Source organism: Scomber scombrus, chromosome 16 (genome assembly GCF_963691925.1).
Source record: "Scomber scombrus chromosome 16, fScoSco1.1, whole genome shotgun sequence".
In the NCBI taxonomy this organism is placed as follows: domain Eukaryota; kingdom Metazoa; phylum Chordata; class Actinopteri; order Scombriformes; family Scombridae; genus Scomber; species Scomber scombrus.
The window spans coordinates 14,898,832-14,924,887 of record NC_084985.1 but is presented as its reverse complement, the minus strand read 5'-3'; the positions used below and the strand labels follow the sequence as shown (position 1 = coordinate 14,924,887).

At 40.7% G+C, this 26,056-nt stretch overlaps 2 protein-coding genes across 3 annotated transcripts in view; one reads left to right on the top strand and one right to left on the bottom strand.

Annotated features, from left to right (window-relative positions):
* Positions 1 to 26,056, top strand: part of LOC133995855 (antizyme inhibitor 1-like) — a 547,935-nt gene that overhangs the window by 504,889 nt on the left and 16,990 nt on the right. The gene's annotated exons all lie outside the window — the stretch shown is intronic.
* zbtb10 (zinc finger and BTB domain containing 10) lies at positions 1,877 to 24,531 on the bottom strand. Of its 2 annotated transcripts, XM_062436117.1 has the most exons (5): positions 23,677 to 24,531; positions 15,325 to 16,357; positions 9,976 to 10,041; positions 5,591 to 5,766; positions 1,877 to 4,782 (listed from the first exon to the last, which is right to left on the bottom strand). In XM_062436117.1, the coding sequence occupies exons 1-5, from the start codon at positions 24,316 to 24,318 to the stop codon at positions 4,489 to 4,491; spliced, it is 2,211 nt and encodes a 736-aa protein (XP_062292101.1). In that variant the 5' UTR covers positions 24,319 to 24,531; the 3' UTR covers positions 1,877 to 4,488. The 2 variants fall into 2 exon arrangements, with proteins under 2 accessions (XP_062292101.1, XP_062292102.1); XM_062436118.1 differs by lacking the exon at positions 9,976 to 10,041.

The following is a 26,056-nucleotide window of genomic DNA, read 5'->3' as shown; positions in this document are numbered from 1 at the left end:
TATCTGCACCAATTCCGGCAAATCACAGTCACAAAGCATTCAACTGGTGAAAACCCACTAGCCCCGGGTTACGAAACCCATATTTCATCAGCTCATCAATCAATTCTTTCATTGGTCTCCCTAAATACCTGAAGCTGCAGTTGAGTTTACGGTTTGACTGTTCAGGGTGAAATGCAAAGACAAATACTGCCACCTGCTGTCAGCCAGTCATGTTTTAATCCGAGTCTGAACAGCAGGTGGCAGCAAATTGGCTTTTAAAGGAGGCTGAGTTCATGGTTTAAACAGTCATTTCATCCTAAAATAACAGAGTCCACAAATCAGCAGAAATCACTCTCTTGAGGCTGGAGAGAAAATCCGCACACATGATGGAACAAAGACACATCAGAGGTTTATTGGATCATTAAAGAGGACAGGATAATTTTCCATCAGCGTCTTTTTTCTTCTTCCTCAAAAAGAAGGAATTTAACAGACCACAAAGCAGCGTGCAAATTGGACCTGAAGCTGTGCAGGGAAGTGTAAGGCTCTAAAAATATATTCTTATCACCAGGAATGAGTTATTGCGGCTGTATGCTGTCACCCTGTTGTTATCCCTTAACCACAGGTGTGTCAGTATGAACTGTCCCAGTGCAGGCTGCAGGCAGTTAGTGGACTCTTATACAACACAAATATGCAACTCCTGTGTCAAAAGTGACTACAGTGTGTCTTTTTGACTTGTGTGTTTTGGCTGATTGTTTCTTTATTCTATCCGTCTTTATTCTCTTGTGTTGTTTTGAAGGTTTTAGCATTGATTTGATTAAAAAAAAACCTTTTTGAACATTGAATGGTTATTATTTTTTGTTGTTTAAAATGTTCATCTGTCCTCTATGTATTTTGTCCCTCTCTGATGTCTGTCAGCTTCATATTCAAACCAACTTATGTAAGACTTTCACCCTGTGTAGTGTTTGAAAATGTGTTTGAAAAATGTTTGAAAAATGAGTACATGAGTTGCATCAGTAAAGTAAATTGATAATTCTAGTGCAAATGTGCAAGGATCTGTAGTAAGTAGAAACATGCTATGTCTGCTTTTATGACAAAAGAAAACCAAATTATTGAAATTAAAGGTGTAGATTGATTTAGATTGTTGCATGTGAGGATAAACATGTCAAAAAACACATCTGAGCATAATACAGTTCAAATGAAAACAGTAATGCATTTAGACCAGCGAGACTAATGCAACTCAATTGGAGATATTTGTACTTCAGCATTAGAATTGTGTGAAAGCAACAACAAATACTGATTTTGAGAATTGCACACATTGCTTTGAGTCACAATTTTTCACTCCATGATTGTGCCAAAGGATGTGAAATAGAGACAGCGGACAAGGCTGCTTTCAAAAGAAGATGGTTCCACCTTGGACTAGTTTCGTGTCACCAAAATAGATGTACACTGTGCAGTTATATGACGCATAAATTGGCAAACCTGATCAGCAAGTGGTTCATGGATTGCCATCTCTTTGAAAAGAAAATGTTTTTCGCTGCAGGTTTTAGTGATTTCTTTGTGTTCATTTTCTCAAAACAGAAATTACAAACATTAAGCAGACAAAAAGTTTAAAGCAATATCAAAGTTTTATTCTTAAAATGTAGTATAGAGAGGAACAGTAGTACAATTCAGACAGAAAAAAGGAGAATGTAGTTCCATCTTTGAAAACCTTTGATAAAAACGTAAAAAGAGTAACCTGAATTTGCTTTGTGTTCGGAGAGCACTGAGGCGCGGCCCTAGTTTTGCATCACTGTTAAAGTTCGAGAGAAATTGAAAAATACAACCTTCTGCAACAGCGTAAAAAAATACAGCTGGGGAAAAAAAACCTCTGCTTTACATCTGTAGTGTTTTTGCTTCGTTTTTGTGTGTTTTTTTTTTTTTTTTTTTTAATGTTTGTGTCCATATAACAAATACAGCATAAAATCCAAAATGATACATCATAGTTTTGAGTTTCATTCATTACAGTAAAATCAGTAGGATGGTAAATAGTATCAAAAGAACAAACAAGACAACAGGATGGTGTGATGAACGAGCACACAGCGTGAACAGAGAGAGAAAGTGGAAGGTTAATGTTCACGGAAATAAACCACCACGCCCGGGAGGTTTGTAGAGCTGACTGTCAATGTGTTTCATTAAGTAAATCCACTAGTTAAATAATATTTTCTTCATATATATATATATATATATATATTTTATCTTGTATATTCTCAACACATATATATATATATATCCATAATATAACCCATCCCACAGTGATTTGAAGGTAAAAGTGACACAAAGAGGATGAAGATCTCTACGACTTAAAATATATCTTCTTCCACAGAGTAAAGGGAAGTTATACATCTTCTGTATCATTAGCACTTCAGTACATACTGTATATTCCACTGCATATGAACAGATACTGCTGTTCCAAGGTTTTAACCCGCAAACAATCCGTGTTTCTTTAGAAAATATGTGCTTAATGAAATAAAATTTTAAAAAAGGAGAAAGGAGACATCTGTGGAAAGGACAAAAATTAAACAAAGTATGTATCGAGGGTAAAGTGAATGATTCTGTAGCATAAAAACATTTAAAAATCTCAACAGTTACAGACACGAGCAAGGATTTTCTACACTAAGCAAGTTTTCACCTGGCTTTTCTCATACATTATATTTCAACAATAATTAAAAACAACAATTTTGGTTGGACAAATAGAAATTAACAGTCGTGATTGCATTTTGGAGTCAATATATATATAATATTAAATAACAAAACAAAATGTCTAATAAAAAAAGTTGCGCATTGGAAGAAAGACACAACAGTTTTTTTTTTATAGTTCCATTCAGACCCGCTTTTGGGGAAGCAAAAGAAACACAAAAAGAAATTATTTTCATGAACGCAAAAGTAAGTGCATGTCTATGAGGCGCCATAGAGCTTCACTTTTTGTGGAACAAAGTGTTTTCCTACCTGGCAGACCTAAAAAAAAATATATAATAAAAAGAAAAAAACTTACATCAAATTAAACCGATGACATTGTGTATACCTTTTACACATGAAAAATGGAGTTCTTTCAGACTTTAAACATCACACATCATGATTTTCTGCACACTTTCTTCCCCTCAAAGCCAACGTTCAAGTGATTCAAAATATATATATATATATATATATATTTATATATATACTGTATTTACTATTTAACTCAGTACCAAATATAAACAAACGTATACAGGTATTGATGTCCACTTAGGTCCTCATAACGTCAATTACTGCCGGTAGTTCTACAAAATGGTATGTGTATGTATGTGTGTGTGTGTGCATTAAATAAAATAAAAAGCTTAAAAACAATGGCAAAGCATACCTGATAGTCGCCGTAGCACAACAGTGTTCTATAGTTTAAGCTGATTACATATGTATAACTGAGTCAGTTTAAGCTTTATGATTATAAACATCATATATAGCCTGTAGGTCCAGTATTCTGCGACAAGCATTACAGCACCAAACGTTTCATCATTTGGCAAAATTCAAGCTTTAAGTGAAAGTCAAATGCTTTTGTTTAATAACAATAAAGTGTTACTGTGACGCTGTGATTTGTATAAAGCTAGCAATAACATTTCCCCTTGTACTTTTTTTATTCATGTTTTTTCCCCCGCTTAACGAAAAACCTCACGTTGTCTTTTTTTTAGTCTTTTTTTTTTTTTTTTAAGCGTATTCAGTAGTTTTTGTTTCCTGCTAAATCTTGGTGTGCGGTCTGTTTGGCACAATATCACAGCCCTCTTAAATTAATCATAAATATGGCTGCAATACATTAGAGTCACAAAACAGATTTTTTGGTTCCAAGACTTGTGCAGGGAAAGAAAAAAAAAAGAAAAGAATAATATAATAATATTGAGCGCATCTACACAAGATTCTACAGAGAAAGTGAAAAACCTTCTTGTCTGCAATAATGCTCTTCTTCCATGTACTTCTACAAGCACCAAGCAATATACTTTCAAATTAAGCAGCAGGCAACAGCCATTATTGTGCCTCTGCTTACCAACAGAAATAAAAATTATAGCATTTGATAAGACCATAATAACCTCTCTTCATAAATTAAATAATTAACATTTTTCTTTTTTTTTTTTAGATGATTGGCCTACCCCAACTCAAAACTATGTCATCACCCTGCCCAACTCTGCCCCAAATAACAGGAAATAAAAATACATCACCAAAAAACCTGATTTATCATATTATTCGACATTAGAATCTTTCTCTGGTGGGCGCTGGGCCCAGCGTTGGACACATTTTAACAATAATAAAATCTGTACATCTTGGAGTTCCCACTCTACCAAAGCTTTTTTTTTAAAATCCATCTCTTTGTCATATACTTGCACAATTAAGTAACCTCAAGGTTTGATAGCACTTTGGAGTTGATTGTTTACCAGCTAGTTTTTGTGTACATAATATATTAAACATCAACTTATTTTTATTTTTGTTTCTCAAGCTTGTTAAAATCTAGTCTCTTTCTTCCAGGGCAGCACCAGTGTTGCCCTCACCCCAATTTGATTGGTCGTTGTCAGTAGGCTCGTCCCCCTCCAGGTCCTCCCCTTCCTCCCCTTCGAAGTCTTCGTCGCGAGGAAACTCCATGCCCTCCATGGCATCCAGGCCCTCCTGAGTGGCCTGGTGTGAGTCGGCACAGTCCGCGCACACGCCGTAGCGCCGCGAGCCATGGCGGATTCCGACGCTGGCCGCGAGCATGAAGATCTTTTTGCACACCATGCACTTATACTTTTTGTCCTTCTTGTGCACCTGTGAAAGGAATTGGGAGAGGAGGTGAAATCAGTTTAGTTATCCTTTGAAGTTTGGGCTCACTGGTCGCTGGCAATTTAATGGATATTCCACACTTGTATGCTTTGTTGCTGAGAGCTAAATGAGAAGATTGATACCACTCATGTGTTTATACTGTATGATTATCCCCCTGTTTTTGCTGCTTAGCTAAGGTAACCAGCTGTTAGCTGCAGCTTCATATTAGCAGTACAGACATGAGAGCGGTCTTGATCTTCTCATTTAACTCTTAGCAAGAAAGTGATTAAGTGGATTTTCCAAAGAGACAAACCATTCATTTAAAGGCTCATAGAGACTTTCTCAATGATTACATAATTTAAAAGGAGCAGGGATTCAGACTTGCATTTTTCATTTTTATCCCCACACCAGATTGGGTATAAATGAAAACGCTTTTTATCCAACAGTCTTACCTTCAGTTCAGTTCAGTATAGCTCAGTTAAACATTTCAGATTACATTAGTATTTAACAAGACACTGCCTGCTGTCAGTACTGTTATGTAGCATCCAGATTTTACAGGACGTGTGTAATGAGGCAGTCTCACAAATGTTTCGTACCACTTTGTGAGATCCATCCTACATTGGATTAGAAGATAGATATCACGGCCAGACTTCTTATTAAACTTTCTTTCTGCCAGACACAAACCATGGGGTGGAGGCAACAGGGAAAGATGGCCAAAATGCTGTAGTGTTTGTCAGTCGATAGGTGGAAGCGCATCACATGGTGCTACAAGAGAAGAGGAGAGGATAATGTATGTGTATATGTGTGAACTCACCAGGGAATGTCTCTTTACGTGCTCTCGGCGGGTGAACAGCTTGCCGCAGATGTCGCAGCTGAAGGAGCGCACGCCCGAGTGGATGATCAGGTGCCTCTTGAGCGTGCGCCGGTGCTTGGCGATGTAGTTACAGTGGGGGCACTTGAGCTTATTGAGGGCTAGGTGTGAGGTCTCGCCTGGGTAGAGACAAAGAAAAACACAAACAGGAAGAGAAATGTCAGCAAGAAACAGCAAGGCAGATGTGATGCAAGATGTGCTTTGCTTTATAGAAGTGTGGTCTGCTCTTAAAATTTGACTTACTTTAAATAAGCTTGAGATGGAACAAAACAATAATGATAACAGTTACATTTGCATCTATAAATCCTCGGGGGGGTCAGGAACCAATATCCTGTTTATCAAATCACTGAGTTAGGATGCAGCGGCCATTAGAGAGAGAAAACAACCACAAACCGATTTAGGAGCTTTTTGCCATACATCAACGATCGCTACTGAAGTTTATTAAACTGTAGAGATGCAACAGATTACAGTGGCAGCCATGTTAACTTCTCAATCCAGCTCTGTCACTGTTGCTAAGTAACTGCAGCTCAACTTTAATGATGTTGGGAGGTGTCACCATGGTAATAAAAGGGCCACAGATTCATATTAGCAGAGACAACAACATGGATGGCCAAAATAATTCAGTTTGTTGTAAAAAAAAAAAAAAAAATCAATGTGATTGTTAATGTAACAGCTGTGATTGCAACTAAAAAGCCTACTATTGCTCAAATGATGAAAAACAGCTACTAATTCAATTACATACATAAAACTGCATTATGTTGCACGGAAATGGCTATAGTTCAACAGCAACAACCGAACACTGTAAGTGTAAAGAGATTTCCTGCAAAACTAAATAACTAAACACAGGCTTACATAAAAAACATATATTCCCTTCATGCTTGGCTATTACACTAACTAACAGCCAGAGCTTATGGTACCAGCACGTTTTTATTACAGTGTATAAAAAAGGGAGAACTCAACATGCCCTCACAACCACGATGTTCGTCATTCACCATCTCAGACGTTTGTGCTAAAGGAGCTACTGCAGACAATCTATTGATTTTGAAAAGGCTCCAAACAGTGTGATAGTCTTCACTGGTGAGAGACAGAGTGGGGTAACAGGGCCTGGGCCTTTTGTTTGAGCCAGGGAGCACACAACAGAGTCGTTGTCAGGGCAGGTTGCTAGGGGGAAGAGGGAGGAAGGGAGAGTGTTGATGAGAAGCAGGTCACCTGTGTATTCCCTGTTGGTGCGAGAGTGTGTTGGGGATGTCCCGATCCAGCTTTTTGCACTTCCGATCCGATACCGATATTGTAGCTTTTAGCATAGGCCGATACCGATACCGGCCGATCCAAGCATGTATTAAAGATTAAAGATATTTACTTATTTTGTTGTTATACTCATGTTGAAAAGGGTTTTACTCTTAAGAACAACTAGCCAACTTAATAAGGTTAGTTTGAATAATCCACAATGGTTGGTAATGAGAAGCTGACCTGTTTATTCTTAACAGGGTTAAATAAACACAAAATAAACAAAATAATAAATAGTCAATTAACCACACAAACTGAATTGGCATCAGTGCTCTGCTCTTGAACAACAAGAGTGTAAACCAAGGCTTAAAAAGCCATCAGTGCAAACAATATTGTAAACTGTATGAAAAAAGCAAAACACACAAAAAAGCTGAGTAGAAAATAAATAGTGGGATGCTGGACAGGTCGCTAGGTGTGCTGAAAAACGCGGACCGGATTTGGGGGGTAAAGCTGAAAAAAAACTGGAATGGATTACCTACATCGGTGTGCTGGAAAACACGGACCGGAGTTTTGAAAACAAACTGGATCGGGAGTCCGGATCGGGATTTTCCTGTGCAGGCCGATCCGATATTGATATGCATTTTTTTGCTAATATCGGCGGCCGATCTGATCCAAATATCGGATCGGGACATCCCTAGCGTGTGTGTGTGTTGTATGCAGCGAAGACACATTTTGTGGAAGTGCAATAAGCGACAATATTATGCTAAACACACCTTTTCTTTCTTTTGCATTACACTTTCTTTCTTTTATCTATTTTACGTACATGTATGCCCCTGGTTTGTCTAGAAAACCACAAACTATGAGAACTGTCCTCTCTCTTTTTCATCTGCTCCATTTTTCAGTAAATGTGTGTGCAAAAACACTGTTTGAATATGGCTCCCTTAATGACATCATAAAGGGAATGGGTTGGACGTCGACTCTTCCTCTACTCTAAACCTACCGAATCCAATTCTGAACGCAATCATAGTTCTGTTGTTAGCTGCAAGAACCAACATAAGTCTTTACGTCCTCCCATCATCTGAGAAAGTAAAAACTTGTTGGATTCATTTTAGTTTTGACTGAAATGTCTAGAACTAAAAAGAATGTGGAAAAATATGTGTGATCGATCGATTATCGGATGTGCTTGACCCAACCTCAAACTAGAAAACTTTAAAATCTGCCATGTTTTATGTTGTTTTAATGTTCATTTAGCAGGCTAACCTGTTGCACGTGTTGACTTTTGTTGCAATATGGAGGGACAGTCAATATTGCAACAATATTGACCTTCACCTACACCTTTTTGGTCGGAAACTGTTTTATTTATTTATTTTAACTTTTGTTTTTCCATTTTGACTTGTCACTAGTTCTGGTGGAGATGAAGGACAAGGACAAGGACATATGATCGTTTGCCTTGTTAGTACATGTGTATTTGAGTTTATGAACCGAAATAAACTAAGCTAAAATGTGTGTATGTTTAGCCCCATTTGAACCTAACGAAATAACGCCCTCGGTCATTGATGCTGTCATGCAGTCTCACTTTGTATCACGGCCAGAAAGCCACACCCAATTCCTGAGTGGGGTGTGGGGAGCAGCAGCTCATTTGCATAGACACAGAACAAGCCCATCGAGAACAGGACTGAAACAGAGGCCTGCTAGAATACATAGTCTCAGTGGTATACTCAGCAAAAAACTTCAGACAAGTTTTTGGGACCTCAGAGATCATATGCTATCGTATACTTTAGAGAGTTAGGATGGGATTAAGTTTTCACCTATGCATACATACAGAGCAAACAAAAAATATAGACCAATGGGTGCAAACTGAAATTAAAGTTTCATGCAAAAAATTGGATTCTTACATTTTGTGGCACATTTAGCTGAATGGCGGATTTACAATAGAGCCTCTTCTTCAATGTCTTCCCCACCCCTTTTCTACTGAACTCTCAACTACATCTGACTTTGGTCAAATGTCAATGACACTGGTTACCTGTAGAGCTACAACAATTAGCCAATTAATCAATTAACTATTTAATTAATCTATTTTCAACAAGCTTCTCCAGTGTGAATATTTTCTGGTTTGTTTAGTACTCTGTGATAATAAACTGAATATCTTTGGGTTAGTGGACTCTTGGTAGGTGGTTACATCTTGGCACTGATCGATATATTCCAATTATATCACATTTATATTGAGAAAGAAATTGATAGATTAATCAATAATAAAAATAATCATTAGCTGCAGCCCTAGTTTCCTCTGTCCACTGACTCACAAGATGATGTGGTACAAATTGGTGGGCATATACAGCATATGTAGCACTAGCCATCCATCTATTTATTTATTTTCTATCCATTTATTTACTTAATCCTGTGCATGACCCTTAAAAAAATGCCTTTATTTTCTACAACATCATCATCATTAAAGTTGTAATGATAATAAATTGCACAATACTGTACATCAACATTGTGTCTCAATCCTACACTACGTACAAAAAGTACACTATTTATCTTTTAGTATACTAACTGCAAAAACTGTACACTTATAGGAAGTTATACAGGACTTGCATTGATGCGTGTCAAAACAACTTGTTTTGTTACCATCCACAGTTAAGTTTTAAATGTATTTATGTAGTGAAATGTTAGAAAATGGTGTCCACCAACAGCAGACTTCAGCATGCATACTGACACTTCTATGCTTCATTTAGATACTCTGAACCAAGCTTAGAGTTAATGTGTTGTATAAATTTGGTACACTGCACAGTGTCCTGTAGACAATGGCTGCTATTTATGTGATACACTTTCTTCACCGCCACTCATTCGAGGCAAATTTGTGATTTTGGGCTTTTCAAATAAAAATCAGCTCAACTTATCCATTTCTATCTTTTGTAAACAGACTGAAAGGGGTATTCTGTAGATCATGATTTTAATTAATTTTGTATTTGTCTGTTCTTTTATTAAAAGGAAGACACACTGAATGGACTGCCCACACTAATTTTAAAAGGTGCATGATACTAAAAGACCACTGAAGCATCCTGTTCTTTAGTTGCAGTCTAGCGAGTGCGGCATCTTACCATTCTCCCAGGACTCCCCTTGCTGTATGTCTTGGATGATGCTATACTGGATCTGATTGGCCAGCTCTGGGAAAGGGGGAGGGAACAAGAGAAGCAAGAGGGAGAAAGAGAGATGAGAGGTGGTTGAGAGCCTGGGGGGAGCACACCTCAGAACGCTTTGTGTACGTAACTAACCGGCCCCCACCTGAAACAATGGAAGTTTCAGTTAACAACATCGGCAAACACACACACACACACACACACACAGGGCCCTACTATATTTAAAGCAGTGCGTTCCCCAGGCTGAAGCAACAAACAGGACTCCAGCTGGGAAGGGGTTAATTAGAGAATGAAAAAGTCAAGCCCACACACCCGCTCGGCTTACACTCAGCTTTTGTAAGTACTTGTGTGTGAGCACCTGTGTGTGCGTGTCCGGTTCCTCCAGCATCAGCGCTTAGAGGCCATTAAAGACACGCCCCTGTGTGCGTGTGTGCGCGCGTGTGCGTGTGTGTGTGTGTCCATTCTCCCTGGGTCAATATTTGGAATAGTGAGGACAGCCCCAGTGCATTAGAGTGGATTAGGGAGAGAAGGGACAGCCCCTGGCGGCTTTGCACCTCTCAGGGATTGGGGGTAGTTATAGTGCATGGGTGTGCGTTTGTGTGCAGGCTTTAACAGAGACTAGTGTGTATGGAAATGCGTTTCACCTGCTCTGTGTGTCTGTGTGCAGCACTCCCCCTTTAAACAATCCAACAGTCCTGTTTGGAGAAGACTTTAGAATTTATTGGCTGCGAGTGTTGGCTGTGGGCTCAGCGTGGTAAGAGCAGACAGTGATGACAAAGCACACGAGACCTTGAAAGCATCCTCCACTTCCAACTGTTCTTATTTTCCACAACACTAGTCATCCTACGACTCTGTAAACTTACAGCCTTCAACACCAGCTGCCTCTACATGCCTATACTCACCATTTTTTCTTTTTTGGCAAATCATTACAAATATTTAAATTAAAAAATAAGGTTAAAGAAAAAAAGCGCTGTTATCAAATTTCAGACGATAAAGCCATAATGGTGTGACAACATTTTTCAATCTAAAAAGGATCATACAATTGATAGTTCCACCTCACAAAACATGAAGATTTGCTGCTTTCCTTGGTTAATAATTAAATATCTTTGAGTTTTGCATTGTTGGTATGACAAAATATGATCAGAAGACATCAATTTGGACTACAGCAAACTGTGACAAGCATTTTCTAAATTATAATAATTGAAGAAACAATTGTGAGTTGTAAATTGAATATCATGTTTTTAAAAAATGGGGAGAAAAAAAAACTAAAAGACAAGCACACATTTGGAAAGGGATGATAAACAATGCGGCAGAAGAAAAACACCATTTGAACTACTATGTTTCCATCCGTGAAGCATGACCACACAAATGAAACTGAAGCTAAATGAAAGCCCGACAAGTGACATCACTGCAGGAAACTGGGACAGTGAACATTGGTGGATGACTGTGAGTATGCTCAAACAGAAATATGCAAGCAAACTAATGTTACAAGAGAGCTGTCTAGTTGTAGAGCAGCCGCCTCATAACCAAAGATGTTTTTGGTGCAGATGTGCCCACGAGCAAGATGGTGACCCTTCCTAGACTTTTCTGCACGACTGTGCATGTTAAATTTATAGAATAATCTAAAAAGCCACACAGACATCAGTAATTGTACACTTTCTTGTTTTTGCTTTATGAAGCAATATTTCAGGAAAGCATAACTAACATTTTAGACATCATGTGACACGAATATCCAGAGCGAGTCACAACAAATGAGCACTGTGTGCAACACAAGGCTAAACAAGCCGGAGTGTGCCAGACAGCAGGGAGATGCTGTGGGAAACGCTGTCGCAAACATAGACCGTTGATAAATCACTTTCTGTCCTTTAATGGCTCCACACAATCTTTTTAAGTACATTCCACAAGATATGGCCTGAAAAATGGCATTAATATGGTTTTAAGTGCTCTGATTCTACACATAATTCAATCATTACATGATAAAGCAGTGAAGATGCTCCTTATTAGGTGATGATTGTTCTGTAAAAGCAGGAAGAGCTTCACCAGTGCATAATATCATATAACCCCACACAACTGGATGCCACTCCTTCCTACACAATACTATTCATATAAATTAATCCATACCTAACGAAATGGCCAGCTCAAACCTCATGATTTCATTAGCTCATCCACAATAATACTGGCTTTGTAAGGTTTGAGGCAAGGCTAGTTAGCTTCTACAGAATGGGGGGAAAAATATGCAACCATAAATATGACGGACACTTCATGTTTGTGACTACACGTCAGATTACTGTAAACAACCACAATGGCAGCCTGCATTTTGTCTCTACTTAATTTACGAGACTCTTAGCTTGTCTCATCTCACTGTAATAGATGGACAGAGTTAAATTGTTAAAGAAAAGTAAAAAAAATGTCCAATATCTTTGATGTGATCAAAGAAGGATCTAAAAGTCAGAATAAACTTTCTTACCACAACAGCTCTGAAAGTCCAACCACACTACTAAGACAAAAAAACACAGAGTGTCACTTCAGCAAGCACTATGGGAACATTTTCTTACAATAGGAACTGAAGAATTATTTAAAACTCAATTTTCTTACAATAGGAACTGAAAGCACTTTATAGAAAATGACATGGCTGACTATCTATCCACAGAAGTGAAAGCAATCTCACAGGTTTTATTCATAACTAGGCCACATGTTCGTTTTTAGCGGCTAAAAGGGCATACCACCTTCTTCCCACTCCAACATCAAACAGCATCAGAATAATTTGTTGCACATTTCTGCCTCAAATTCTCTGGACACCATCTCGCTCACATGTTACACTTCAAACAATATGGAGTCCGTCAGTTTGAGACATTTAAAACGTTCTTGACTACAGCAATGAGGGAGACAGTTATTTTTGGCAGGCCTCTTTACACGGACAAATCTTTATGATTTCGAGGCCTTTCAGAGACTTAATAAATTCACAAATCTATAATTAAACAGCATGAATGAATTCTACTGTTTGAGGTTAACGGTCTGTTGAACACAAGTGTAATCTAGGGGTAAACAGCTGCCTTGAAACCTTTTACTGTGACTAACAGCATACTTCAAGTCTTAACCATATCTTTATTTGGAAAAATAGTCCACATTAAATAGAGACATGGAGCTAAATGGGCAAAAGATACATGAAGAGAAGACGGTTGGAGAGTTAGCACACATGCACACAAACTCAGTCTTTAAGTGAGCTATTACAACACCCTGGATCACTTTGCACACGCATTAAAAAAAAGAGCCCTAGGAGGAGTTGGAGGCACTAAGAGCATTCAAGCGCATTTAGGGAGGCCTGAGGGAAGAAATGTTTCCCCTGCTTTCTTCATTATCCTGCATTAGGGAGGGTTTCTCTCTCTCTCAAATACAAAATGTAGTTCTCTCTCTTTTTCTACGCACACTTTGTGTCTCACACATCCCCCTCCCCCCTGTCCATACCACTCCACTTAATATGTGATATCATTATGGAGTGCCATGCTTAATGGGGCCAACAGAAGGAGAAGGCTGGAGTGGAGAGAAGAGATTACTAAGAGCGGTACATTGTATGTACTGAAGAGGATGGAGGGATGGAGGGAGCCATGGATAGATTAAGGCACAGAGAGGGGGAGTTATCAAAAGGTAAATACAAAGAAAGATGTAAAAAGAGCACAAAAAGTTTATTGAGCAAGATAGAGGATTAAAAAATTGATTGAATGTGTGAAAGCCACTTAAAAAAAAGGTTAAGAGGATGTTTCCCGTTAGCCACAGCATACAGCAGATTTACAAACTAACACAGATTAGAATAAATATATCTAGATGTTACTTTATGAATGAATAATTGTTCATTCTCAAACTATCTTTAAAACACTAAAATATAATTTTACACTGTAAAAATAGTAAAAAATAGAAACTGAAGTCTGATGTAGGATAGATGGATGTAACTTTACATTACGAAACATCTCTTCTTTAATTCACAGCAAGTCTCAGCAGAGCAGTGTGGTTGAGACAGTCCAGGTGGGCGTAACTTTCGTAAGCCCCCCGCTCTGGAGTGATTAGTGGAGATCATGACTGGCAGTGAGTCACTTGTTGGCTATGCACGGCAGGTTAAAAGCTTGATAAGCACGTATCCCTGCTGTTATATTGATCGAAAGCTTAAAATCCACACTTCTTGTTCCAAATGTGCGATTGCTGTGCTCAATAATAGTTTTTTTTTTTTATTTAGCTGTGCTTAATAATTTGATAGTGAAGATAACGAATGATGTGCCAGTGGTTCTTACTGCGGGTAGCCAATGATTAGCCTCTGAACACAGAATAGCGTCAGGTGATTATGGGTGTGGTATGATTAGGTTAATCACAATATGGTAAGACTGTTGTACACAAGACAATGAAGCCCCAAAGTACAGTGCTGTCTCACAGTTCTACATGAACATAATGCATTGAGGAAGACTGCAAACAGAGGAAGAAAATATGAAACAGTGTTATCCTTTAAACTGCAGTGACCCTCTGCTGAGGAAACCATTACAGTACACTCTGTTTCTTCATCTGACAAAATTCAATTTAATTTAAAATAAAGGCAATTACGCCAGATTTCCAAAAATATCAATAGAACAGGTTAAATTTGGAGACGCATGTATAAAATGAAAAACATCTATAATATTTCAATTTGATGCTGTAATGCAGCCATAAAAAACATTGTATCTGGGTTTGAGTGAGCATTTACCTTCAACTGAGTGCTGGAACAGGTAGAAACTGAACGTGAGAGGATTTAAAGGTTAAACTGTTGGGTCACGGGGGTGGTTGAGACAGAAAGGCAGAGAGGCATCAAGCTAGCTAATGACACAACCTGACATAACTGGTGACTGTGTCTCCAACTAGCAGTAGCCCTGGGCTACGTGTGCAATCATAATTATTATGTATCTTGAAAGCAGTACAAAGATCTTGACAATTTCAGAGATGGCTGATCAGGGACATTATGAGGACTCTTACAGCTAAATTATAACCTTTTAGCCAAGAGGGCCACATAAAGGATTAGATGATTATTTAAACCATTGTTTTTCCCTAATAACATCTCTCTTAGCGTCTCTTTGCCAAAGAAGAGGTTTGACAGGATTGACCATCATAAAAATGACTACAACCACCTCTTTTAATGATATTCTTCCTTACCCTGGCCTGTTGTTAAACTTAATGTACTAAACATGACACACCATTCATTCTCTTTATATATAATGGATTATTATTGGGGAAAGGACTGGAAGTGAAGAGTGTGTGAGTTTAAAAGTGTTAAGGTGCAAATGTGTGTCATACCAGCATTTTCAGAGAGGGAAGAGAAATCCTCTCTGGGGTAGGAGGCCGATGGCTGGATGAACATTCCCTCATCGAATCCCTCTTCAGGCTCTGGTGGGAAGTTGTAGACAAATCGCCGTGTGGTGGTCTGTTTTTTCCTCCGCCCGCTTCCAGCCGCAGCGTCCGGTGCCTCTCGCTTTATTGCTGCCGGTGCTGCCGCAGTGCCACCTGTGGATGGCTCGTTCCAGACGAAGACCTGCGCCTGGCCACTCGCTGCCCGTGTTTCATTGGTCTCTGCTGAATCAGAGGAGTTGTCGTTGTGGTGGGTCCAGTTCCCAGAGGCTCCGGGGGTGATCAGGGCACAGCCCTCACCCCCAACCACTGTCACCTCTAAATCGCTGCTCTCCTCCTTTACCCTGCCACCTTCTTCGTCTTCTTCCATTGTTTCCTTTCCTTGGTTGTTGCTGGCCTTGATCGACAGCTTCGATAGGATGCTCGTGGCCCAGAAGTTGCTTGGCTTCCGGTCCAGCCCTCGCTGGCCGTCTTTGGCCACCATCTGTCTCTTGTTGTAGTCCACCACCACTGAATCAGGAGCCTCCTGCTTGATGCTGATATTCAGGGCGTCCTTTATAAAAGCCCTACACGACTGTACAACTTCTGTCATCTGGAGGTAACTAGCGACAGACATCACCTCAATGGCATTTTGGCTTGTGAGCAGCAGATTCCCAGAGTAGAGAAAGTCGAGGATAACTGAGAAACCCTGGATTGCAGCGACATCCAGGTGCGTGACTGTTGCCTGGTCCTGGGCCTCGCTCTTGGTCAGACAGTAGAGGGTTTTGAAGTAGCGGCTGCCCGCCACCAAGATGTTCTTGTGTGCGCGGAACACCTGGCCTGAGACGACTATATTGACGTCACAGAGGATGCCACTTTTGCGTTGCTTGTCCAGCTCCTGGAGAAGCTGGTAACAGTAAGAGTTCTCATTGGGCTTGTTGCGGTAGTCTTCCTCTGAGGAGTTAGTGGAGGGGCTGGCATTGTCTGAGGGCCTCACCATCTCCTTTTAAAAGGAAGAAACAGAAACATAATTGCAGACAATGTGTTTGCTCATGCAGTTATTTGCAAAAGTAAGCACAAATGCATTTACACACATATATAATTTCCCTTCCTGTAACTGTCTCTACAAAACCCAAACACACACACACACACACACACACGCACACACACAGGTAGACAAACACCCTGGAGGTTCCCGACACACCTGCCCTAGGGGTGAAACAGGTTTTACAGGCTTCTGTTATGGTGGCGGTGGGATACAAATGAGGTAAAACCTGAGCTACAGTAGATCAAGGAGAGGCCTTTGAGAATAAGTACTGCAACACATGAGTCCATTTGTTGATTTGTTCTAAGCGCTCCCTTGTGGAAGCTTACCTATTTCTATTTCAGTCAATGATTTCCTGCATTTTACAGAATGTCTTTTGTCAACCCACAAACAAAATCATTCCCAAACTTGTTGCATTCAATAACTCTGGACTGACCTGATTATTACTCTTTAAATTTTCTCTCTTTGAATTTGTTTCATCATTTTCCCGGGTACTAATTTATAGTAAGAGTAGTCTTGCTTTTGAAGTCCTCTGGTCTTCAAATCTGATTATGAATGAATAAACGTTACAATTTAACTTTGGTTAGATAGCTAGATGTTGATTTATAAGATGCAGTAAAATGCAAAAAGGGCCATAATTAGACCTGGAGGAGGGCTGTGTCCAGAGCAGGACACAACCTGACTGTGGGATGGGAGGGAAACTGGCAGAAGCATAGAACTACCCTGTAACAGCCCCACCTCCCCTCCCCTGCTCCCCCTTAAAGGGGCAAAGGGCCAGCCTGGTACGAAGAGGAGAAGAGAGGGGAGTACACATGTACACACGTGCATGTAAACACTTACCAAATACATGCTATTGAATATAACCCCCATAGGTTGGGTTGAGTTAAGTGCATACAACCACTGTACAAAAACAACAAAAAAATGCACCCTGAATGTGAAGAGGTCTGCATTTAAGTTTTAACACACACACACACACACACACAACAGCATACATGTCCAGCTCATTTTAGAATTGCACAGCAGATGTCCTAATCCAGAATAATTCACGTTGCTAGAGCAGAGCCCTGCATTTTTGCCCCCACCCACCATCTCTTCCACGCACGCATGCATGTATATATACACACACGCACAGACACACAGGAAACCAAGCTGCCTACACATACACACAGCTGGGGTTTCAGCTCAAGTAATTCTGATTAAATCCATTTCTCTGAGGTCCCCACCCAGCCCCCACCCCCACCCCTACTCCCTCCACACTGCAGCTCTTGTCCAGGGCAGCCTGGGCACACAGGATAGTATAGGGGGGCTTATCGTCCTCTGCCACAGCTGGAGGTTGAGAGATGGGATAGAATAAAATGAGAGGCAGAGACAGAGAGGGGGGAAAGTGGACGTGCTTTGCAGGATAGAAGAAATTAAAAAATGAGGAGAAGGGCAGCATAATAAGGACAGCATATAATGGGGAGATAGAAACATGGCTGATAGAAATAAGTGCGAAAAGAAGATGATGAATGGTTGGTGCAAAAAAGAGAAAAGCCTGATAACACACGCACAAAGAAAAGTAGTGAGCATGAGGCATAGATTGAGAGAGAGAGCAGGACCTTGAGCCTCGAGAAAAGGGGCGGAGGAGAAAATGTGGAGCAGAGGGGGACGGAAGGCGAACACGGGAAAGAAGGAGTTGGGTCACCCCATTTTAGCCTTTACAATAGCCGGCGTTCTCCCCGAGGCTCATTGTCCACTCACTGTGGGCCTTTGTGAAAAGGGCTCTGCAATCACTCTCTTATTACACAGCAGCTCCCACTTGCAAGCATAGAAAGGAGCCAGCGTGCATGAGGGTGAGACCAAGTGGATGGGGAGAGGGAGACAAATTATTCCGTGATATACACATCAAAGCCTTTTGGAGGGGCACAGTCATAATGTTGAGTACTGTGGTGAAATATATTGGCGTGGTGCATTGAAGGGCAGGAGTGCTACAGAACAAGAAGAGTTGGACAAGCTTCAGAGTAGAGTTGCTCCATTGCCGATGGCTGACCCCTATACCTAGAATATTGTGATTTAAAAGATCAACACAAAAAAGCCAGATGGATGAAGTGGTGCCTTTTTTTTTTTTAACAACCAAGTTTGCGGCCACCATAGTGCGTGGTGATTTGCCACTGTCATCGATCAATATCTGCTCACATCTGCTTGGCTGACTGCCTTTTTAAAAAATTCACTGCTATTTTCTGCAGTTATATAACTATTTATTTATTTATTTATTTATTTATTTGTATATACACACATATATTTAAAATTAGATGATCGGCTTAATGAGGTTACTTAAGCACCAGCTATAAAGGAGGAAAAGTGAAGAATGATCCGCTGAGTAGGTGAGGATAGGCTGTGAAGGGGCTCAAATATGCAAACAATATAAATAACACATACATCATATAAAAAGTATAAAAGGAAGTATATATATTTTTTTAAAAGTATAGTAACTTTATAGGAGTGGTCCATAAAATGAACCCACCTCCCCTCCCCCAAAAACGATAGCCTATCAATGTTTCACTGTGGAAATCATCATATGCCAGTTTGGTGGACATCTCCTAAACCTTCAGAGGTAGATTGCCAGTGGTCAAAACATGTTTTTGCTACCTTGTTTTTGACTGTAGTTCTCTTCTATTTGATGAGTTTAGACCTGACATGCTTCCAAAACCAAATAATGGATTATATTATATTATATTATTTAGCATCCTCAGACACAAATACCTCCAAACAGACATTTATAGTCATTGAGAGTTGAACTGAAAAAGAGCTGATATATTAGAAATGCCATAAACAAACAAGCATTCCTAGACTCTTAAGTACCTGGAAATGTGTAAATCCCTTTTATCGTTGTTTTCAAATAAATACCCATCCCACCCCCCAAAAACCCCATGGTTCTCCACAGCTTTTATCCATTACACATAGCGAGGCAATAGGCCAAAGAGGTAAGACTTGTCTGGCAGTTCTGATATAAGCTGTGTGTGTTTTGCACACATATTGGAGACAGGGTAGGACAGCCTGGTACTGGATAAGTTGCTCCATACTAGCCTCATCAGCAGCATCATCATCCTTTCTCCAGATGTGCCACGTGTCAGCTGGGAGCTTTGAGAACCAGCAGACCAACCCTGCACAGCAGATGCTGTAGACAAGACCTGCCTGAGCTCAGGCTGTGGAAGCCGCAGCCAAGAGAAAATGTGGGGACATATCAACCTCCCCCCAGTCTTGACATGGCTAGGTTTTTATTTGAGCCAGAGATGGTAGGGGTGGAAGAATGAGAGGCAGGAACGGGAGCATGAGAGAATCCAAGAGGACGATGGTGAAGAAGAAGAATCCTTTGATCTAGGTGAAACATGAATGCTTCAAAATCTATGGTGAATGTCCAACAAGAGCTGATTTACAGGTGGATTAAACAAACCAAGATGGCCATAAATTCAATCTTATTGAAGCACTCACTGGCCGCACAGTCAAGACCTGCAGCAACACTGAGAATAGAGTCCTTTAACAAAAATAAACCTCAAACCCAAACAAACCACAAAGCCCCAAGGCCAGCAGATCCATGACAAACACTACACACCTCTAAAACAGATCATGTCATATAATACTGTCCTCACACAACATAATGACCCACTGGAGCCAGTTTTTGTTTACCTTTACAGCACACATGTTCATCTCCATGCCTTCACTTGTCTACCCCCCTCCCCTCACCAACTATCAATCTAGTCCCATGACTAGCCCAGCCCTGAGGCCATAACCACCACTCCTTCCCTAACTCCTTACATCTACTGTATCGTTCCCTCGACCCCCCCCTCACCCAACCCGTCTGTCCCCAGATGCTAGAACAATACCGCTGTGTAAGTTTGGCCCAAGGTGTGGGAGGGCTGCGCTGAGTGCCTCCCGGCCTCCTAACAATGCCCTACCAGAAGAGACAGAGAGAGGGAAGGGGGGTCGGGGGGTTCACTGACGAATTCAACGAGAAGAATTCCCTCTGTGGCTCAACCCCACCCCATCCCCTTGACCTGTGCCCCCCAATAAACATCTCATATACTGTATCTGGCAGACAGCAGACAGCAATGGGTGGGTCCCCTTTTCCATTCCAGGGAGACCTCTTACAAAAGGGTGTGCTGTCTGTCTTAACTGAAATGGGGGGGGTGAAAATTACTTGTAATCCCCTATATCCGAATCCCCCCCTCCCCAGGGATCAGCGAAGTAATCTTATCTTACACCCCATTAAGACAGAAACACGGGTGGCTCTGTAGTTTACTTGTTAGAAAACATACCACATAACCGCAACATCCGTTGTTTGTCTGCAGACCACTGTTGCATGTCATGCCCCTCTCTCTGCATTTTGCCTACTGAATAAAGCCAAAAAATGCCCAAATATATTTTTAAAAAGACAGTGATACAGGTAAAACCTCTGTTTAATGGTCAAACTCAGTGGGTCAACATGCGTGCACCCCTGTCCTGGCTATGTGATCGTCATCCTAACCTGAGCTGAACATAGGTCAGATATTGTTGGGCTTTGGTGAGCAGGTGTCTAGTAGAAATAGGAATTCAATTTGTTATTGGCCTTCAAACAATGAATGCAGAAGAGAGAGACAAGAATGTGCATGCGTGGTTGAGAGATAGAGAGTGCTTGCAAAGGTTAGCTATGGCGAGAACTGAAATTGAAACTAAATTTATGGGGTAAAGACTCAATGTACCTCTGTGTTTAATAATGTATGTGGAAGTGCAGTCATAGAATAGATTGTATGTAGTGATGAAAAGGGATTACTCTGTGAAAACCAATTATACGTCTGGTAGCCCCACTTCATTCACTCATCTCATGTAAAGGGTAAATACGTGTTTTAGAATTTTACTAATTTGTCAACATAAGGAGAAAAAAAACAGTTACTACAGAATGAAGGTGACTTTTTTTTATCCCAGATGTGCTCACATATCTGATTTAAGAGTACCAATTGTCTACTTTTGCCTCGTTTTAACCTTTTACCAGTGAGCATAGAGAACAATCTAACGAACAATCTAAGCACAAGACCACATCTAGAGAATTAAGGACAACGGCCCCCTTCTCCAAGGAGACCCACATTTGCCACAGCTGCCCTGGTGTGCTAGGGCTAATCGAGTTAGCTTTAACGAATGCAGCAGAGGCCTGACTAACGTCAGGAATGGGTGAATAGAACAAGACACTGCCTCGTAACACCATAACTCCCCTTTAATGTACTCCTTCACAATGCAGCCAAGCTTGACATACACTGCTGCTCATTATTTTCAGCAGTGCTCTATATGTGAAATAGTAATATAAAAAATAAAAAGAATAAATATATAATTACGTCTTTATAGAGAAGGTGGACTGTAAAAAGAAAAGAAAAAATCTACATTCAGGAACACCAAAATAGCTAAAAGAAAAAAAAAGAAGCAAATAATTTCCCATTGAGCAGCACTGGGGATTTTATCTCTCCAGCTCTATCCTAGATGAGGAAATGGCCTGGATAACCTCTCAATGCTCAGTACAGTGTCTGGGGTCCTTGTTGCTAGGGAAAAGCCACACCAAGCCCCTAATCCACTCCTACTGCTCTCCTTACCAATTAGAGATGTGCTCAAGTTAGTGGATCACTTTAAGTCATTCTGATTAGTGAGTGCGTGTACTAAGGAAGGAACTAAATGTAGTAGTTCAATCCTCTTCGCTGACAAATTAGAGTCAAAAAGCACCCCGCTCTTAATTCCATTGACAGCTCAGACCATCAGATCATTGTCAAGACATTGCAGGAAGTGACAGCGAACAAGGAACTGTAAGTAATTGTATGTTTTTATTTTTCTAATATAGTATCGATGGGAGAAATGCCCTTTGACACCAGATTGTTTGGGCAGATACACACTCCCTGTTTTTATGAGGTCATTGGAAGGAGTACTGTGGACATGTTGCCTACACTGCAATAAAAATAATGAACCAATATAAACACTTCATGCACATCAATAAAGACAGAGTTCACCAAATATAGAACTGCCCTGACCCCAAATACTGTCAATATCTTTATGCCCATTTCAAGCTTAAGTCAACCACATACTCTTTGTAGTATGCCAGTTAAATATAAAAGGGTAATCTCCCAATACTATGAAATATAGTTTCAGTCCTCTGCATACAGGATGGGGCCTTAATCGATATGACCCAAAGGAAAAACACCAGGGACCATTAATCCAAAAATATGTGGATGACCGGGTGAGGTGAGTGTCATTCTATTATATACACATCTATTTCACTCATTCAAGCCTCTTTAAAGGTTGCATATAGGCCAGGCAAGCTGTCAGGCTCGAGGCAACATAATTTACTCTCCTCCTCTTGTCCAGCCTTGCAAGTGACACCATCTATGGATTTCGGGGGGTCAATCTAGCACAATGCCTCTAATTTAGCTCCCCCAAAGGGAGGAGGAGGTGGAGGAGGAAGAAATGCGCCAGAGGTCACCCGGGACTGCGAACCAGCAGAGCTGCTTCAGAGTCCAAGAGGCGGGGGGTTGGGTAGGGGTGCGGTTCCCCAAAGGCTACTAGGGTCGAGCCCTTGCCATTGTGTGACCTCTAGCAAGCTAGCAGTCAAGACAGCTGCTGATGCAACAAAAGGTTTTGAGCACCTACAAAAAGTCATCTACAATCATACCAATGTCCATGACTAGATAATGACATTTTTTAAAAGGCACTTCACATTCATTAACAATTATCTGTGACATGCAATGCAGCCCCCCACTCTAGGAAGCAGTCTACACGATGATATGAACTTTGCTAGCAGGTGTCATACTCATGCAGGTTTGTGCGTGTAAATTAATTTGACTGGTGAATGGAGAGGTTGACACATTTTACACGTTAACTTAATCACAGATGATTGGTGTCACGCACACTGGAAGGTAATTCAGTATGTATTGCTTTTCAGAAACTCAAGTTAGTCGACATTAGTTTCGACAGGGGGTTTCCACTCCAGTCACCGGCCAACTACCTCCGGCTGGGGAGCAAAGCTACAGGCGGCTAGTCTGCTAAGCTAGTTGTTAGCTCAGGTTAGCAGGCGGACGCTAGCTAATTAGCCCGGAGAAGAGGTGGGGAAGAAGCTTAAGTTACAGCCTCTTTTTCCCTTCGTTGTGTTTGGGAAATTGTGGAAAGTCATGTTTAGAGTGACACTCCAAACAGATAATGGACTTGTGCTGTGGTGAACGTGTGACAGGTATTTCATGTAACGCAGGTAAAGAAACGAAAGTGTGACGGACTGGAGCTAGCGTTACCTGTTTGGTGGGGTCGTTTCTCCCGTGCTCAGAAGACAGGTGATGTCTCAGCAGCAAGGCCCGTTTGTAGTTGCGACTGCCTTTGACAAGCTCGTCGCTGTTTTTAGTGGCAATGTTGTGACACCAGGAGCAGGACATGAGCCCCTTCTCCTGGCAAAATTTGAGCCATGGAAACTCTTGCAGCCACGAAGCGTGGAACAGCGAGTGTTTCTGAAGCAATGTCTGTGGTCTCATCTCGACCCCAGATTTCCTGGATCCCGTCTCACCGCTTCCCGACTCCTGTCCGTCCCCCGCTGGCCAGCTACTGCTCCCCTCCCTGGACCCGTCCTCCGCTTCCACAGAGCCGACTCGCTCGTCGCCGGCTGCCCAGCTGCCACCTTCCGGGTCCTCTTCTTCCTCCGCCTCGGGCTCCGTGCTGTCGCTGACAGACCCCGCGCCCTCCACTCTCTTCTGCGATGGTCCTTTCGCCCCCAGATCCCTGTCCTCTTCTTGATCCGGCCTGTTCCCGTTAAAATGTCGGTCTTGACAGGCCGGGGCCTCCCAGCTGTTACAGTTCCCCCCACCGATGCCACTGGAGCCCGTTAACCCAGCTAATCCACCTCCTCGGAAAGCCAACGACCTGCGGTTTCTCTCACCGGACATTTTTATCTTAATATAAATGACAATGTTCACTTTCTCAATAGTATCCCCCTCCGACAAAAAGATAATGCTGTTGTAAACGATTTATTTCCCCGAAAGAGATGGACCCGTCGTCGTTTCTTTTTCTCCGCTTTGGCCCTCCCGGTGAGAGTATGTAGGTTATGCGGAAATAAATAAAGGTTTTAAACGCATAATGAATTTCAGGGTTCTCGCTGCGTCCGCGCAGGCCCCGCAGAGGTCGAATGGCAACGACTTTCCTCCCCACAATGCACCTCGACCAGAGACGGGGGGGTTGGAGATAGGGAGGGGGCAGCCTTTTAAAGGAAGATGGGGGTGCTGTTGATCAGCAAGGGGTCTTTTGTATTTGAAGGCTGCACCCATTTTCCGCATGCTTCTCTTCATCTTTTTAGCTTTGCTTGTCTTGTCTGCCAATGAATGCTGGCTCGTGTGACCCACTTCAGACCTCCTGCTAATATGATGATAATAATAATTATAATAATAATAATAAAAGTTTGTTTTATATGGCAACTTTCATACACAGTTTAAGTGCTTTAAAATAAAAATACATTATAAAATACACATTTTAAAACGAACTAAAATGCCATAAAATATAAATGAAAAGCTTCTCTTTTTTTTTTAAAGTGGGCTTTTGAAACAGTTTCCATCCCTGATCTCCTTAGGCAGGTTATTCCAGTGTCTATGAGCTTATTCCTCTGAGAATTCAACAGTACTTTTAACAGTATTCCTATTTTTATTAATTCATTTATTTATTTAGTTTTACATTAAAAAACGCTATTTAAAGAACAACATCACTGATTATCTACTCACAGAAATTAACACAACTTAACATGATTAATATATAAGTAGGCCATATTTCCTTTTTTAGTGCCCTTTTCCCCACTGAAACATTTTATTCATTCTTTTTTCAGTTTATTTATTTTTACAAAAGATAAATACATATAATATAAAGTAAAACATATGTACATGCATGTATATTTATCCTACATGCATGCGTATGAGCGCATGTGCGAGTTTTTAAATGAAAATCAAAGATGGCTTATTAATAATTACTCCTTTACATTATCATTAACACCCCAGTTCATTAATAAAAAATGTGTCTTTTTCCACAATGTTGAGTTTAATATAGTGTGTAAGTCACCATAATATTATACTGTAAAGTATATTTACTGTTGATATTTGTCATCCTAGAATATAAAAAATAATCATGTGTTAAATAAATAAGTATGAATGATTAAAAAATACATAAAAAACATATTTGACTACAAAAAGTCATGTGATGTTTGATGACTTGATGTGAAATTGGCATCCTCCAGAGACTAGTGAGGTATGATAGCCTAAATTAAAGTATCCCAACCTATCCGTATGGATCTTCAGTTGATTCCTGTTCACTGTCATCAAGATTAGATCCAGCAGGTGGCAGTCTTTCATGTGAGCACCTTTCTTTCTACTCCTCTCTCTCTCTCTCTTTATATGTGTCTGGTAATGTGGTCGTTGACATAGTTCGGTGTATAGTTTCAGTGCTGTCCAATTAAAGGCTTTGCACACAGCGTGTGAACAAGAGTAGGATTTAACCCAGGTTTTGATTACAATAACATGGGGGATTGTATATCCCACTGTAATGGTTAGATTCCCATGGGGGTAATGAGGCATGCCTTGTACAATTAGTGTATCTATTTATTGCTCCAGCTCATATAAGTATTGGCTATCTATCAGCTTGACA